The 18,154-nt window shown below is 40.4% G+C and overlaps 1 protein-coding gene across 5 annotated transcripts in view; it reads left to right on the top strand.

The window, feature by feature from the left end:
• nfixb (nuclear factor I/Xb) overlaps window positions 1-18,154 on the top strand; it is a 132,609-nt gene that overhangs the window by 11,534 nt on the left and 102,921 nt on the right. Inside the window, exons 1-2 of one of the 5 annotated variants that reach the window (XM_046071815.1) lie at window positions 1,371-1,510; window positions 4,820-4,855. The exons of 3 other annotated variants lie outside the window; for them this stretch is intronic. In XM_046071815.1, coding sequence (XP_045927771.1) covers window positions 1,484-1,510; window positions 4,820-4,855 — 63 coding nt within the window. In that variant the 5' untranslated portion in view covers window positions 1,371-1,483. Of the gene's footprint in view, window positions 1-1,370; window positions 1,511-4,819; window positions 4,856-18,154 lie in introns of those variants that run through there. One more of the 5 variants, XM_046071839.1, reaches the window with a different exon arrangement.

Raw genomic sequence — 18,154 nt, 5'->3', positions numbered from 1 at the left:
TGTGTGTAGGCCTATGTGTGTTTCATATTAGACATGTATCGTATTCACAGAAAGGAATGCTGGTATACTAACCTTGTGTGGCGGCTGCGGAGGTTGCACTCCTGACCACACACTTTCTCCATCCCCGCCTGCGTCTCTGGCTCGCGAATCTGGCCGTGTGCAGTAATTGGCCACACAGAGCCCAGATCTCTTTGTTTCGCCTGCAGAGTCTTGCGGTAGACATGCACAAGCAGTAGGCCTCGTAAATCTGTGGGACTCCAGTGTCAGGCCTAAAATTTCAGCTCTGCTTCTTTACAATGCATTCAGTCCCACCCAAATTCCCACTGTACCACGCTCAGTACCCAGTCCAGGCTTTATCTTCGGACTTTTTTGTGATATGTGTATCACTCTTTGTATGTATGTGTGTGTGACAGAGACTTTCTGTTTCCTCACACACCCCGATTTAGCACAGTTTAGTATTTTGATACTGCTCGGAGGCTGTGATTATATGTCTACTTGCTAGTTTTCTACTTCACAGTGACTGCTGCAGTCACTGTTTGGCTTGGACTCACTTCACTGGTTTTCAAGCTACAGTTGTGGGTTCCAGAGCGGGTCAAATATGGTTCAGTAAATAAATAGTCTTAACTTTACAGCCGTGATGAGATAATGCTTTGATTCAAACGCCCGCAAATGAATTTAAGAGTATAATCCAGTGCAAACTTTAGCTTTTAATGCATGAGACTTAAGAGCTGAAATCCTCACATCAGGAGCTGTAACAGAATATTTTATTCACACAGCTGAACTGTAGGCTACTTACACAACCCTGGTTTATCCATTATATACATTATCGCTAGAGGATGTGTCCATGTCGCTGTTTCTCAAAACACCAGCTGCAAAAACTTTGCACAGGTCTGACTACATATAGCATAGGCTCTATTCTGATGATGGGTTTACGTGTCCCCCTTAAGTAAAAATGTAACAACAGTGTAAGTACAAATACATTAAAATTGAACGACTCATTTACCCTCTCATCATTATTTTGCATTTCCATAACACGGAATGGAGGTGTCAGTAAACGCAACTAAAGCACAGCATTACCATGTAAAAGGTGTACGGGCGCGCGGGCGCAGCCTATAGGTTCGGCGTAGCGGCTTCGATAGCCATCGAAGATGAATCAATAGAAATATTTTTATCATTTCAAAAGTCAAACGTTCTGCGAACAACACCTTGATAAAGCTGCATAAATAGCGGGGGGGAAATGCCGCCGTTCAGGAGAAGTCGCTGCAAAGAGGAGAGCGATAAAAGTCCTACAAGAGGAGAGGGGAGGGAGACAAAGTTTTTTCCCTGAAAGTTTGTGCAAGCTTTCACTTTCTAGGCGGGGTTAGTGTGAGCTGCAGCAGCATGGAGTGAGAGAAACAGGACGGCGAGCGATTGCAATGCAGCACTATACCGAGCTTCCATCCAACTTAAATAAGCTCTCCAATTCTCCTTTCTAAAAATAACCATGTACTCCCCGTACTGCTTGACACAGGTAAATTGTCTTATCTTATTTCATTGTTTGGGGAGGCTGGTAGTGGGAACGCCGGTTTTTATTGCGCTGCCTCTGTCTATTATTTTACATGTGTTTGTTTGTTGTGTTGAGCGTCTTTCTGCTCTCTGACTCGCTCTGAAACTTCGCCTCAACTCTCCGACGCTCGTCCCGTCTCGGAGCGCGTTTCTGCCCCAGGAAACTTTGTTGTGCGTTTCCATCGCACATGGTTTTGGAGAGAAAATGGCGCTTCTCCCGAAATGTATTTCATATAAAAAAGGAAGGAGGGGAGCCCGCAGGAGGAGGAGAAAGCAGAGCGCAGGGACAGACTGACTGTGGACCGGAGTTTAATATTACTGCTGGAAGATTTTTCCAAGTGTCGAGGCTCGCAAGAGTTTTTGGCCGGTGAGAGGAGTTGCGGGAGAGCAGGGCGCACACCGCCGCCTTTGGGGCTGCTTTCATGTGGAGCTGAGACCGGGAAAGGAGACATTGGAGCTGGCGTGTGTGTGGGTGTGTGCGTGTATGAGTGTGTAGGCCTGCGTGTGTTAGCTATATACTGTAAACAGCGCAGACGTCCTGCGTCTTGTGAGACAGTGTTTTTCTGGAGCTGGGCTTCACCAGTTGACTTTTTTTGTATACAAGTTTTTGCACTTGAATGCATCACGTGCTCATGTGTAGTTACAGTTTAACAGGAGACACAGGAACTAAATTGATTTGATATCTTTATGTCAGCCTCTGTCTCTTGATCTTCCTGCCCCCCCTTCCCCCCAATGAACTGAGTGTAGACAGCAGTGTGCAGTACCTTTTGGTGGCACAGTTAATTTATACTAACATCACAAAATACATGTCACTGTTCTTTTGTGTAAAATTGCTTCCTCAACATCTTGCTGCAGGTAGTACTGCATCTCATTACTTTCAAACACTAGCCTTGCCTCTTCCAAGCTATCCATTAAAAAAGAGAAAGTGTTGTTAGTTCTTTAGAAAGGATTGCTCCAACTATTTAACACAGGCTATTTTTATAGTCAAGGAAAAGTAAAGTGTCAGGAGACTTCACAACATGATTACTGAGTAGCTGTTTGAACTTAGTTTTTTTTAGTGAGATACAATGTGGTGAAATAAGTCTCTTCAGGTGTGAGGCATCTGTAATAAATGTTGCCTTTTAACCAAATCATATTTGAGCTGTTTTTATTTTCTCTTTTTTAAATCATTAATCTTAGCCATAAAACACCACTTCTACATTAGTGGACGAAGTGAAAAAAATATAACGCCGCTTGCATGCAGCTTTTTGCAGTACGCCCCAGACTTACAAAAATGTTCGGTCTCAGAATGTAAAATCCAACATGCTTGGCAGCCTCCCTCTCACACTATTAACTGTATCTTTTATAAACTCAAGCGTGATAAACTGTCATTAGTCCTCTCTCAGGCATGTATTTTGCAAAGCAAAATAAAATCCTAAATTAAAAAAAAAATCTCTACTGTTACCTTCCAGCACCTTGTTTTTTTAGGACAAAGCCTATTTATTGTTTCAGGTCTATAAGATATGTCAAGGTTTTTCCTTCATTGAAGCCGACCGGTGGCAGCGGCCTGCCCATGTTATACAGCTGCTGGAAGTCTTACTCTTATAAAGCAGGCTTGTTTATCCCTCATTGGCTTCGTCTGCCAGTGGACTGCCAGGGTGCTGTTTGATGTGTAATTCATTCCTGATTTTTACAGTGGCTTTATTAAAAGACTTTTCCTCCCATCATTTGCCTCTGACGACTGCTACCAGAGGCTGAGAGGATGTTCTCGGCTCCTCTCGTGCGGGCACAAGTCATGTCTGGTTTCCATTTCAAAACATTAACGTCCACGATCATAATGTCGTCCTCTCATTGACACCATACAATGAAAGAAGATTTTTATTTTTTTCCCTTAATTCTTCATTTTATTGAAGAAACCATCATAGGCTCCTTAGTGTGTTGACTTAAGACTCAGAGGGTGAAACTGACTGATTCTAAGTTAGGAATGGAGAGAAAATACAAACAGATTGGTAAAAGATGATTAAAATCATCACACATATTACCTATAGATCAGGATATGCTGTGTGTATAAGATGGCTCACTTGTAGATTTGATTTAAAATGGCTCTTAGCTCTGAGTTGTCTGGTCTGCACTTCACACCAGGCCTTTAGATTATGACTTTATCTGTAATTGATTTAAAAAAAAATCTTTCAAAGCAGATAATCTCTGGACAAAAGAAGCATTTATTTAGCTGCATACATTTCCCTTAATCAAAACTAATTGGCAACAGAAGCTCATACAGTGTAATGTAGTGCACATGTTGCACATAATGGTAACTTGCATTGTGTCACTGGCTGGGCAGGAAAACGGCAGAAGCGCGTTTGCAGCATGGAATAGCTCCTCATGCTGTTTCGTGTCATTTTTTAAAAATTTGGTCCCCTTATGTTTGTGTTGTGCAGAGAAAAAACAACTTCCCTCTCCGTGCTAACAGCACCAGCAGCCCTCACTCTCTCCACATTCACACACACACACACACACACACACACACAGCATTCCCTTGCAGCTCCGTCTGCAGACGGAAAGGCACATTTTGTTTATCTAATTGCTGTTAATAATTAAAAATTTGAGCTTGGACCTCGGATATGGCAACAATTGTAAACAATCGAATGAATTATTAACTGTGATAAAAGCCTTGCTGGAGATGGAGAGAAGCAGCATGCTGGGATGTGACGGCCAGTGCATAATGGAGGCAAATTACTGGGAGAGCCCTTAGAGTGGTTGGGCTGTCTGACGTCTAGTGTGTTTTCTTTAATTTTTATTTAATTTAGAGATAAAAAAAATCACATCTATGTTTGGGCCTTTTTTAATCTAAAACCGATATTATAACTTTGTCAAGAGAAGTGGAAGCCAGATCCACTGCAGTGTCTCATATTTTCAATTTCCCATTCATTCTTTAAACCCATTTGAAGCCTGTAATTGCAGTCTTCCTGTTCAAATTGTCTCTGGCATTATTTTCTCTTGTACTTTTCAATTGATGATTTATTATTCTTTTTTTGTCCATTTTGTTGCTTCTTCCAAATTTAAAGTGTCAGTTCCCTGCAGGCCACAATGAAGCAGCACATATCTGCAGATTTTTATTTGTTTCACTGCATTTTTTAATGTGTTCAGTGGTACTGTTGAGCAGCTCCTAATGTTGTCATCTCAGATTGTTTTCACTGGTGCGACATTTTAACTTATTCCTTCCCTCTGCCCCCTCTGCCCGCCTGGACGCTGACCCCTGCTCTCCTCGCCTCTTAACACCCTCTCAACACTAAAGTATTACCCTACTCACCTTCTAAACAATGCCTTAGTGGTAAGTCCTATTTAGTCCCTTTTTATTCCGCATTAGGTGTATGTGTTTTCATATATTCCATCTTGAAAAAATGTTTTTTTTTGTGACACTCCTGCAGGGCCTCTCGCGCTGACCTGCAGCTGGAATTATTGTAGGCCCGTGCAGGAAATAGTAACTCCATGAAAAGTTGCATTTTCTCTCTGTGTGTTTTTGTTGCCTGTTATTGGCAACATGGTCTAACCAGACAACACTTTCCCCCCTGTTGCAATGCAGCGCAAACAGACCCAAAACTGGCTGCAGCTCCAACCACTTTGTGTTTTAATGTGTGCAAAGGAAAATATCAGATCGTAGTTTTGGAACAGAGATAGATTACATCACAAATGTTTCCTCTGGGCTATAGTTTAGGCAGGCAAGATGCTTGTAATGTAACAAAAATAAAAAAATAACAGTTCATACATTCATTTGAAACTACTAGACTGTGTTTCAAAATGTGTCCTTTTTTATCTTGAATTCCTTTAAATTGCATCAGTGCAAACTATAACTTGCGCTGCACAATTGCTTTAGCCCTTTCGTCTTCCTCATGCAGCAGCAAGTTCCTATTTGCTTTGTGTCTATGACAAATGTTTTCGTGGTCTGTCTTCTTTGTCTCTAGTCAGAAGTTGCCTCTGCTTTGAGGTCACCGTCTCAGCACACAATGACTTATTGGTTATTCCTCCCAGTCTGAAGCTCCTCAATTTTTCTTATCGGCGCTATATGTTGCTCCAAGAGGATGTATTATATTTTTCTTACGTCACCACCAATCCTTATCGCCTGTTATCAGAGAGCCGTGTTTTCAATGAAAATATCAAACCAGTATTTAGAGGAGGAAAGCATGAGCTAGTTTGTTTTTTGTGAAAATCTGGTTAAATTAATGTAATCAATATCTGGACTTTCAAGCATTAACTTTGCATTTACGCATATTTAGTAAGGTGGCCCTTTTACCCTCCCGCTCCCTCTCCCCCTGCTCCCTCTCTGTCTCTTCCCAAGGCCTGCAAAATGAGTTGGGACAGCTGTTCAGAGGATTCAAATCTGATGGAACCGCAGTCTGAATAAACAGAAAATGTTGGATTTCTCAGAATTAAAGACACACAGTGGACGTAGACAATGCATGCGTGTGCACAAGTGTACACAGGGACATGCACACATGCACCCTAAAACCTTTGGTGCCATGTCTTCATGCCAGTTAGGCCTGTGAGTGGCTGTTGCTGGATTAGCAGGGATGCCAGTTTCCAGGCGACTGTGTCTCACCTTTATCCTTTAAAGAGAAGTCCAATTGCTGGAGTTTAATTTTGAAAGCAAGCACCAAAGTCACATTGTTAAGAACAGGTCTTATTGCCTGTATAACATGTCTCAGATAGCTATATTGAATTATGGTATCACTGTGGGTTTTGGTTCAGTTGTACACAAATTTAATTGTATTCTATATATACATTCCCAGTGTAACTTACTGACCAAACAGCAAAAAGAAGTATAGTTTGTGTGGATATACGTATGGAAAAGTGACCCAGCGGCCAGTGAAGCACTCTCCTTTTGGCCACCAGACAGAAGTATGAACTCATGGTAAGATTGACAGGTAGGGCTGATCTATTGTGCTCTCTTGTAACTGAGTTGCATGTGCGCACGTGTAAGAGGGGAAGACAACGCAGGGAGCACAGGGTGTAATCGGACTCCCTGATTGGGCATGCTGCTGTTTTGTGCTCTACAGGCAGAGCCGGATCTTTTCCCCTCATCACAGGACACCAGGAGGTTATAATGCCAGACGCTTGCCTGGGACACCATGTTCCTTTTACTTATTCATTCGTACCGCACTGCCAGTTACAGGCCAACCCACTGCAAAAAACGCAATCATTAAAAGACACTCAAGTGTTTTACACGTTGCACTCTGGTTTTGCTCATTTAAGGTGGCCTTTTTGTGTATTTGTGCCCTCCTGCCATTGGCATCACCGAAGGCCCCCAGCCTAAAATGAGGAGTTAGCCCTGCTAAGACACCCCATAGCTTCATATGTGAGCTTTTTGTTATCTTTGGAGCTTCAAAATTGGCAACATGTTGTGGAATATTTGCATTCTCAATACATGCTGCATTTCTAAGCATATATTTGAGAGGGTTATAAAGGTTTCTGTGATTAATGTCTTTGTCAGGGATATACATTTTCTGCGTGTATTGTCAGCTGGTGACTAGGGGCCACCATGCGTCAGCAGGAGCGAATTTACAGCAGTTTTTGCAAAGAGATTCTGAGCGCTCTGTGGTGGCGAAGACAAAGACGAGATGAGCTGGGCGCATTTTGGCAGCAGGCAATATAGATTTGAATTAAGTAGCATGTAGTTTTTATCTCGAGCTGCATGCAGAGAGAGGCAGCACCAACTGTGTCTCATTCAATATCAGCACAGCTGTCCCAGCATCCGTGGAGAATGGATTCCTACTGCTACTGCCATGGGAGGCTCCAGCCAAGAAGAATGGGAGGATATCCAGTGTGTGCGCTTGTGTTTTAAAAGGAAGGCGAGGAGTGAGAGGAGAGAGTAATACGCTGGTGTGTCTGTGTCTGTCTCTGTGTGTGTCGGTGTGATTTTTCATGTGTGTGTCATGTTGTCTCCACCCGCCTCACTTTTCCTTCGCTCATGTCACCTCTGGCATGGATTAGTCTTTGGCACAACCGTGGCAGTGCCCGCGGCCCCAGCGCGGTTCTGTGGTCGCCGATATGTTGTGCTGTTGCCATGGCTACTGAACACACACACGGGTGCTAAATTACATAATTGAGCTAGAATATACAGAGGAACACAAAATACTTAGTGTACAATATGAGAGCAGAGAAAGGGAAAAAGGAAGGGAGGAGGGGGGTACAGAGTCTAGTGTGTATGAAGGGGGGGTCCACACTTTAGAAACCACCAAGACAAAGTGTGCCTTTACCAGAACGAACCAGGAGCAGAAAACAGAAATTAACTGGTGAATATTTAAGAGCTATGTCATAGCTGAGCTTTAGACATCAGTACAGCATGTTCTTTTCTCTGATTTTGAGTCATAAATCTAAATTACAGCTTCGCCATTATGTGGGTATTTGGAACGTTGTGACAACCGATCTGACAGAACAATTGAGGATAAGGTGTTTGTGGTGACACACAAGTGCTGTTTGTGTGTGTGAAAGAATGAGAAAGAGAGAGAGAGAGAGAGAGAGAGAGAGAGAGAGAAATCTACAGTGTTTGTATGAGAGAGGGTGTGGCACCTGTAAGGTTTACACATGGTTCTTTCTTTACCCACCTCCTCTCCCCCAACCCTTCCCCTCCTGGGCTTCAGTTTGTTTTGAAATAGATCTTGCTCTTATGAGAGTATCAGCGATATGTCAAATTTCAGCCACCATTTCTGTCACACTTGGCTTACTCTGGATTGGGCTCCAAGGGCAAAATCAAGAACTCCAAAGTGGCGTGTCATCTCAGATTGATGAGTCTGTTGTAGTAATTTAAAGACCCTCTCCTGAATTGTTGGAATATATATAACAATGCTCTGCTTTGAAAAATAATGTGTGCCTGATATGTTTTTTCCCCTGCAAAAATTTCCATTACCTTGTTAAAACATTTTCCCTCTCCCTCAAGTTGCATATTGAACCATGATTGGCTCCCAGACTCGTGATGTCACAAAATAATGCTCATACGTGTATGCCTTGAACAGGGATTTAAGGTGAGCGCAGAGAAACTTTTCCGCCTGCAGCAGATGAACGTGAACACAGGCTTTAAAACTCTGCACATGCATCTTTCTGCACAGTGAAGGTCAAACAACCAGTGACAATAAGCAAAACTCCTTTTTGAGTGGAGGGGCTCTAAATAAAATAACAACAACAAAAAAAGGATGCACAGAAGAAGCTCTTCGGTGTTTATCTGAAATGACCTACTACATGTTAATTTAAAGTTAAAATCAGAAACAATCATTTATTTTCACCAAAGCTAGCAGTGAGAGGCCAGTAGCACAAAACTGTCATTGCTATAAAGAATTTTAGTCAAAGTTGCGGATTGTAAAATGAATAATTGCTGTACATTTCGCAGTGTTTAGTTAGTTTTGTTCCGTGTCTAGTGCTACAGAAGACAGACTGAGAAATGTGTCTGAGTGTGCTTTGTTCTCGCATTGAATACATTTGAACTAAAGCCAGTATCAACACACGGCGCGGACGTTGACAATAATTCATTCTCTGTTCTTTCTTTTTAATCAACAAGTAACGTTTCGGTAAAGCTATGATATTGAATTTCCAAGATCGTTTGTGTTCCACAAAGCAGAACGCAAGGGCTCTAACTTGTGACTTGTGTAAAACATGGAATGTTCAAAGCCATTGTATGTCTGTCTGTCATAGGTCAACAGAAATAGATCGAGAGTTGTTGTTGCGGATCATTGACGGCCCACTGAAGGTCATAGCAGTGTGGGCAATCTGGGCATGTAGTTTGCCTGTCTGTCTGACCTACATCTCACTGCACTGGCTAAATATATACCGTAGACCCCTCATTGCAATGCTTCTAGATTAATCTAGGTGAAATCTGAGCAGTGTGTCGCTCTCTCTCTCTCTGTTTGACTGCATCCTTCTCTTTGCAAGCTTCCCCAGGCTAACTTTCCATCTCAGTCAGTCTCTCAGACAAGCACTCACTATCCACAAAATAATGGCAGATGCAGGCATTCACACAAACATGGCACATGCATACACATGATCATCTTGTGAATAAGATAGGAGTGGTACTACCCATTTAGAAACAAACCCTTTTTTGGAGTGCATGGTGTGTCTGTTTGAATCCAAGCCCAACTATGTATACAGGCTATATTTTGCAGTGCCTCATGCATAATGCACCTGCACACACTGAATCACATGAGGCACAGGTGTGCATTCTTTCAGAAAAAAAAATCACCCAGTACAACCGCATTGCAGCAATAGAGTGTGTACGTGACATAAGATAGTGTCAGGTGAACACAAGTACCCCTTTTTTGTGTTTTTTTGAATTGATTTTAAATTTTATAATTATAATAACACTTTTGATTTTGTAAAAATAAATATTATTACAATATGTTTTTGAAACATTCAATGTTTCGGGTCATTTTAGTAAAATTTGAACTTGGTACAAGCTGAACATTCCAACCATTTATCCATACTTTTAGCTAACTGTTTGAACCATTTTAATCTATTACTGTTACTGTTTGAACAATTTTAATCTATTACTGTTAGCTAACTGTTTCAACCATTTTAATCCATTACTATCAACCATTTTAATCTATTACTGTTAGCTAACTGTTTCAACCATTTTAATACATTACTATCAACCATTTTAATCTATTACTGTTAGCTAACTGTTTCAACCATTTTAATCCATTACTATCAACCATTTTAATCTATTACTGTTAGCTAACTGTTTCAACCATTTTAATACATTACTATCAACCATTTTAATCTATTACTGTTAGCTAACTGTTTCAACCATTTTAATCCATTACTATCAACCATTTTAATCTATTACTGTTAGCTAACTGTTTCAACCATTTTAATACATTACTATCAACCATTTTAATCTATTACTGTTAGCTAACTGTTTCAACCATTTTAATCCATTACTATCAACCATTTTAATCTATTACTGTTAGCTAACTGTTTCAACCATTTTAATACATTACTATCAACCATTTTAATCTATTACTGTTAGCTAACTGTTTCAACCATTTTAATCCATTACTATCAACCATTTTAATCTATTACTGTTAGCTAACTGTTTCAACCATTTTAATACATTACTATCAACCATTTTAATCTATTACTGTTAGCTAACTGTTTCAACCATTTTAATCCATTACTATCAACCATTTTAATCTATTACTGTTAGCTAACTGTTTCAACCATTTTAATACATTACTATCAACCATTTTAATCTATTACTGTTAGCTAACTGTTTCAACCATTTTAATCCATTACTATCAACCATTTTAATCTATTACTGTTAATTAACTGTTTCAACCATTTCAACCATTTTAATCTATTACTGTTAGCTAACTGTTTCAACCATTTTAATCTATTACTGTTAGGTAACTGTTTCAACCATTTTAATCTATTAACGTTAGCTAACTGTTTCAACCATTTTAATCTATTACTGTCAACCATTTTAATCTATTGCTGTTAGGTAACTGTTTCAACCATTTTAATCTATTACTGTCAACCATTTTAATCTATTGCTGTTAGCTAACTGTTTCAACCATTTTAATCTATTACTGTTAGGTAACTGTTTCAACCATTTTAATCTATTAACGTTAGCTAACTGTTTCAACCATTTTAATCTATTACTGTCAACCATTTTAATCTATTGCTGTTAGGTAACTGTTTCAACCATTTTAATCTATTACTGTCAACCATTTTAATCTATTGCTGTTAGCTAACTGTTTCAACCATTTTAATCTATTACTGTTAGGTAACTGTTTCAACCATTTTAATCTATTAACGTTAGCTAACTGTTTCAACCATTTTAATCTATTACTGTCAACCATTTTAATCTATTGCTGTTAGGTAACTGTTTCAACCATTTTAATCTATTACTGTCAACCATTTTAATCTATTGCTGTTAGCTAACTGTTTCAACCATTTTAATCTATTACTGTTAGGTAACTGTTTCAACCATTTTAATCTATTAACGTTAGCTAACTGTTTCAACCATTTTAATCTATTACTGTCAACCATTTTAATCTATTGCTGTTAGGTAACTGTTTCAACCATTTTAATCTATTACTGTCAACCATTTTAATCTATTGCTGTTAGGTAACTGTTTCAACCATTTTAATCTATTACTGTTAGCTAACTGTTTCAACCATTTTAATCTATTACTGTTAGCTAACTGTTTCAACCATTTTAATCTATTAACGTTACTGTTAGCAAACTGTTTCAACCATTTCAACCATTTTTATCTATTGCTGTTAGCTAACTGTTTCAACCATTTTAATCTATTACTGTTAGCTAACTGTTTTAACAATTATTATTGCTCAATTTTAGCAAACTATTTCAACTAACTATGTCTACCAATTGAAAGAAGAGCTTTAGTCAGCTGTTGCTAGCTTGACACTGTCTAGGACTAACACCCTAGTTGAATCATGAGGTGGATATAGTTTTAAAATCAAATAGTAGGCCTAATTTGTATTTTTTTAGTTGAACTACTCCATTTACACCCTGGCAACTGCAGAAGTATGCTTTAGAGCAATGTTTCCCAAACTTTGGGTCGGGACCCAAAATGGGTCGCAGACCTATTTTTACTGGGTTGCAAATGGCAGGTGTTTGCTCTCCCTTCTCCCTAACCTGATCTGCTGTTCACATTCATACATAATTTTTATGTCCGTAGTCTGCCATTTGTCACTGTTGATCCTATGATGTCCAAACTAAAGTACAAGGACAAGTTTATTAATTAATAAATAAACTCTAGCATACCTGAAAAACAAATACAGAAACAGACTAAATGCTCAGCACGACCTGAGAATGGCACTTTAAAAAACAGAGCCCAGAGTATAGATCAGCTGGTTGAAAACTGAAGGATGATGGGTGGGGAAAAGAAAATGAGAGTTGAGAAAGGGGTGAGACACAGAAAGGAGAACAGACCATTGCTGTTTTTATATAGAAATAAATACATTTCATATACATTTTAAATTCATGGTTTGTGTCTTTTATCTGTATAAATGTAGATGGTACAGCAATTCATGATGCATTTGTGTAAATGTGGGTCCCAGTGAGACACCAGATTTCTCTTTTGGGTCTTGAGTTAAAAAAAGTTTGGGAACCACTGCTCTAGGGGATGAGTACCCTCGGTTGGGAATCACTGATTATCTAGGCAAGGCACACAGTCAGCAATTCATCTGAGCAATTCATCTAATTCCCTCCTGTGTTCCCTCCATCCATCCATTCATGCATCCATCCATCATCCATCCATCCATCCAGTTATTACCAAGCAAAAAAACTTCTCTGCACACCTGGTGAAGTCTAGAGAGGCAGTTACAAATCATTTGGCCATAAAGTACAAAGACTTCATCAGGCCGCAGTTAATTGGGACGTGACGATGGTGTTGGGGATTGTTCAGCTGTCAGGGGATGACATCACGCAGTGACGCCACTCAATGACGTCATAGTATTCATTATCCTTTCACCACTTCTTTGGCTTTCTTTTAAGTAGGGGAGTGATAAAGAGGCATTGATTGGCTTGTTGATTGTTCCTCAAATTTCCTGAGGCTTTCTTTCATCATCACACTACATTACCTCATGCTGTAGCAGAGGCAAAATAGTTCCAAATAGAGTCCTGTATACAGTATGTTAATCCAGCACAGGAGATGAAAACAGTGACCATGCAGGAGTATAATCTACACTGGCTATTTAGCAGATAAGATTATGATCCCAGTGATGATTACACCCATGACTGAAACTTAGCGTCACCATTTGAGATCTGCTTATATTCTCTTTCGCTGGGAACATGGCTTAAAGCTTGTGATTGGGCTTAATAGGCATTTATTGGGTTAATGTTGGAGGGAAAATCTTTTCCTGTCTTGGGGGTGGGTGGAGGAACGTTGACGCTTGGAGGCTTATGAACCCGCAAGTCAAACAGTAATGAAAACAGTTGTGACCTGATTTCACGAGCCGGGGAAAAGGAACGTAGAGTAGATGGGGAAGGAGGATTTTAAGTTACAGACAAAGAACCACATACAACAATGACAAAGCTCCATGCTTTTCTTTCTTTCTTTTTTCTTTTCCTTGTCTTTTCTCGCCTGCTTTCTTGCTTGCTTGATTGTGTTCCCTTTCATTTCTTCCTGTTACCTTTCCTCTCTGTTTCTGTCTGTGTATCTTATTCAGCCACCCCGTCCGGTAAGGAATAGCTGTCACTCCGGGGAACAAAGCGCTAGATCTTGCTCTTTGGAGCAGAAAGTTGGCACGGGGCCAAGGGTGGAAAATCTATACTCGGTTGCATAATATAACATATCTTTACCTCAGATGAACTCTGAGGAGGCCTGGCAGCTGTGAGCAAACAGAGCTGGAGGGCGGGAGTTTGTGTGTTATTAACTGACTCTGTTTGTGTAGAAGTGTCTGTGTATGTGTCGGGTATGAGTGCGCACTCTATGCTGCTTGCAACTTGTGTTTGGTGGCTGGTGCTGCAGGCCCAAGGCTGTTTGAGACCCCGTTGACAGTCAAGTATATTACAGTAGAGTCAAATAGACCCTTGTTGAAATAAAAAGCGAGGATCAGAGTAGAGTAGAGCTGAGTAGAGCAGACCGAGGCCAAGCAGGGCTCAGGGTTAGACTCAAACACAACTCTGTGGCTTCTCCTTTTGGCCCAGCCCGCCAGTAACTACTATCCCAACTACAGCTGTGCCGTACTCTGTGAGGGAATTCAGATATAAACTTTCTGCTCTGTTTAGGCTCAGAGAAATAGCTGCAGGATTAGTGCGCTTTACATGGAAAGTTGTATATTTGACTGGAAAATTCAGTGCAGGATAAGGATTTCATGTCACTGCTAAAATATAAAACACAGATGGGCCAGATTTAACTTTACTCTGTGGGTTCATGGAGTGGGACAATCTCTGCTCCTCAAACGCTCATTATGACAGTTTATAAATTCACTTCCATGCTGCACTCAACTCTCCATTCTCCTGTTATTAAGACGTCTAGCTGGCCTAGATAGTCCCTGAATCAAAATTCTTATAGGAGCCCTTGTTGTGATGTGATGGCCTGTAACCATAATGGAGAAACAGTGTGCGCCGCTCCTCTTTTGTGGCTGCAGTTTCTTCAGTTCTGTTGTAACGGGACGTGGATGGAACGGGCCCGAAAGCGGTTGGCTGTCTGACGTGTCAAGCTGCTGTCGGTCTCTTCAGCACGCACAACGTCTTGAGAAAAGCCCCGTGAAACTCAAACTGAGCTCATTATGGTCATCATCTGGAATAAAGCACAATCATCTCCGCCACCTGTGGCAAACTGCGGTGGAGGAAAGACTCTTGTAACCCTTATGGGCCTGTCTTTTAGAGTCGCATATCAATTCACACACATTTATTCTATTCATTGTGTTGTTTTTTTATCCCTCTGCCTTGTTTTTCCTCTCCATCTGCACACCTGAATAGCAGTATTTCCAAGCTAGAGTTAGGACTCATATGGGGACCACAAATTGACTGCATATTGCAGCCAGGCTGTGGAGATTTATGATGAACGTGAATAGGGATGGTGTGGGCGGGTATGCAGAGGTGCATATTATGGTGCGTTTTTTTATTGTTGTTTTTTTTTAATACTTGGAGGAGCTCAAGGCCTTGAGAATGGTGTGGTGGAGTGAAACAGCAGAATTATTTTTCTCCTTTAGTTCAGAAAGACAGAAAGATTATAGAAAGAAATACAGCGGAAAGAAAAAAAGAAGGGACGTGAAAGAAGAGAGGGAAATGGGCGGCAATGAAAGAGACCATATTCTGTGTATTGTAAATACAGTAGACTGAGGAGCACTCCATGTCCTTTTATTTTTTCTAGCAGCATGATTTGTTTGATTTACTCTCTATCAATCAGCAGTGGATGTATTTAAACGGACTTGAAGTATATTTGAGAAAGCCTCTTTATAGCTGTGGCTGTTTGTATTCTCCTTTTACTTTCCTTGGAAGCAGACTGTGATTATAACAGACGATATAGGCGTATTGTATTTCCTAGGGGACTGGAAGGAATGCAAATGCATCATAACCATATTATACTAGTTAGGAGCGGTGTGTGTTGCCAAGCCTCTGGATACAGGAGAGAGTAGACGCAGTTACACTAAAGGGAACCTAGTCCCACAAAGAGCCAGAGTCCCACAACTGCAACAACACAAGAGGATATCTGACACTGTTGGACTATATTTGACATTTCATAGGATACACACAGTACCAAAGACTTTGCTGCGTTCTCTCTGTGCAAAACTTAACAGAGGAAACCCCAAAAAAGTTTTCTGTCTCTTTGTGCGTGTGTGTGTGTGTTGATGTGTGTCCGAGCGCCGCAGAATCCGCTTGGCATTTTTGTTGTGAGGGAAGCATGTTGCTGGTGGGACTTTGGCCTGCACAATCCCTCCTCTGTTAAAACAATGCGGCAGTTGTCCTCCCTAACCTAATTACTCCCTCCCGGGGGAGAAAGGCAACAGCACCAAATCCCATAGTTAGGAGCTCTGATCTGGGCCCCGCTGTAAGAAAAGGTCTCATTCATTTCCCTCCCCTCCCTCCAGCCACCACACATGCGCACACACACACACACACACACTTTCTACTTTCACTGGCTTGATAGAAGCTAATTATGCTCTAATATATCCTGATATTTCTCTTGATCTGTTTTTGTTGTCTTTGTAACATTTTATTATCGTAAATTTATTGATGCTGAGGACATAATTGTATCTAAAAGTTGAGAAATGCTGTCATGACATTCTGCCATGTCAGTTCAGTGTTATAAACAGCCTATTGATGTACACACAAAAAAATTACTTTACCCGTTACCAGTGGGTTGTTTTGACGCAGCAGTGATGTGTTTATTACATTAAAACTGTCCCAAGTATTGTTAGTTGTACAAAACGATATGCATGTGACCGTAGTAGACAGAGTTCTTATATTGATCCAAATTGGGTCAGTTTAGACCCTGTATTTTTTAGTGTAGTGCAGTTACCCAACAATAAGATCAAATAACAATCAAACTGAAGATAACCCAGCATAGGGGCTTTATTGATCCACACTTGTTTCATTTTTAACCCGGTGATTTTTAGTGTGTGCAAGCTGGTAATACTACCAAAATACAACTTGTGCTTCATCTTATTATCTAATATGTAAAAAAAAAAATTGCACGTTTGAAAAAAACCCTCTTATTTCTATTGACTGTGCATTCACCTGAGTCATTTGTAGGAAGTACCTCTAAACATTAAACAATGCACTCTTTTATCAAAGTCTTCTGTGTGGATGATGCTTTAAAAGCTTCACTTCTCTACGTTGTTTTGCCTCTTTTACCTCTCATCTCTCACCGCTGCCCGCTGTCACTTACTGGCACCACGTAGGGTTTTGAAACTTCAGAGAGGGAAGTCCGCAGAGGAAGAGGGGAAAGGGATAGGACGATTCCTGAAAAGAGCACAGGGTGTTAAAGTCTTAATTCTCTCTCTCTCAACCAAACTGTTTGGTTTTGTTTATTTGTCTGTCCTCTCTCAGGAAGATTAGAACAGCCATTGTGTGGAGGCTTGGGAAATAAATCTTGAAGTTTATATTTGGAGATTGTTGCGGTGCTGCGTTGTTGGTCTAGACTGTGAGGGTTTAGACGTTTTTGTTTGTTTATCTGGAAAAAGAAAATTCCATTTGTTCCCACTGAGATCAAGATTTCTTGAGTGAAGGAAACCTGTTCACTAATAATGCAGCATTAAAATAAAATTATATTACTGAAGAGCATTTATTTGCTTTTTCTATATGACATTTGAAATTGTTAGGTTGACGTGTGGTCATTTGTGTTCAGTCTATTCCACTCTTGGAAGTGGAAGTGTAACGGACCATGTGTCCTGGTATACTCGGGGCATATAAGGAGACAGTAGTGTTTGTGTATATATGCGTGTGTCTGGTCGTTCAGTGTTTGTCTTAGGCCGAGCTCCTTTCCTGTGGTGTGTGTGGGCTTGAATGTGTCCAGCTTGTGTGGACCCTGCGCCCTGTTTATGCGGCTCGCCCTATGACAGAAGCGGAAGCTCTGCTTTAACAGCATTAGCAGGGCTCTTCCTTCAGCCTCCGGCCCACTTTGTTAACCCTATCACTATATTCTCGCTCTCCTTGTATATTAACTTTTCTGTTCATTCACTGCGCTCCTTCTCTTTTGTTTACAGTTTAGAGATTAAAATATTCAGCATGTTTTTGTAAAAAACATCTAAAATTAAGTTTTCTCAGTTCTTTGTCTTTATTGCCTCTTTAGGTCCTTAGTCTTCTGTTCAGATCTCTATTTACTACTAATTTATTAACCTCTCCTGTTTATTCAGCGCATGTGCCAACTTGTAAAACTTGCCTGTCAGTGGCAGCCATGATTTACTTTCTCTTCAGTCACATTATTAACCCCTTCGTTCCCATTTAAGCTAGCAGTAAGTTTATTAACGCCTCATTATGCTTTAGTTTAGCATGCTTAAAAAATGGGCTGTAGATGTTTTTTTTGTTTGTTTGTTTATTACTTGAATTTGGACACCACTTGTACTTTTCTCTCTACAAGCCTAATCTTGACAACATCAAAGTCATCCCTTTTCTTTGCTGTGATGTGGCCCCGGTACTTAAAGGGAGCAGCTCTCACTAAATATTTTTC

The sequence above is a fragment of the Micropterus dolomieu genome, linkage group LG02 (assembly GCF_021292245.1).
Source record: "Micropterus dolomieu isolate WLL.071019.BEF.003 ecotype Adirondacks linkage group LG02, ASM2129224v1, whole genome shotgun sequence".
Classification (NCBI taxonomy): Eukaryota; Metazoa; Chordata; class Actinopteri; order Centrarchiformes; family Centrarchidae; genus Micropterus; species Micropterus dolomieu.
This window is presented reverse-complemented; position numbering and strand designations above follow the sequence as displayed.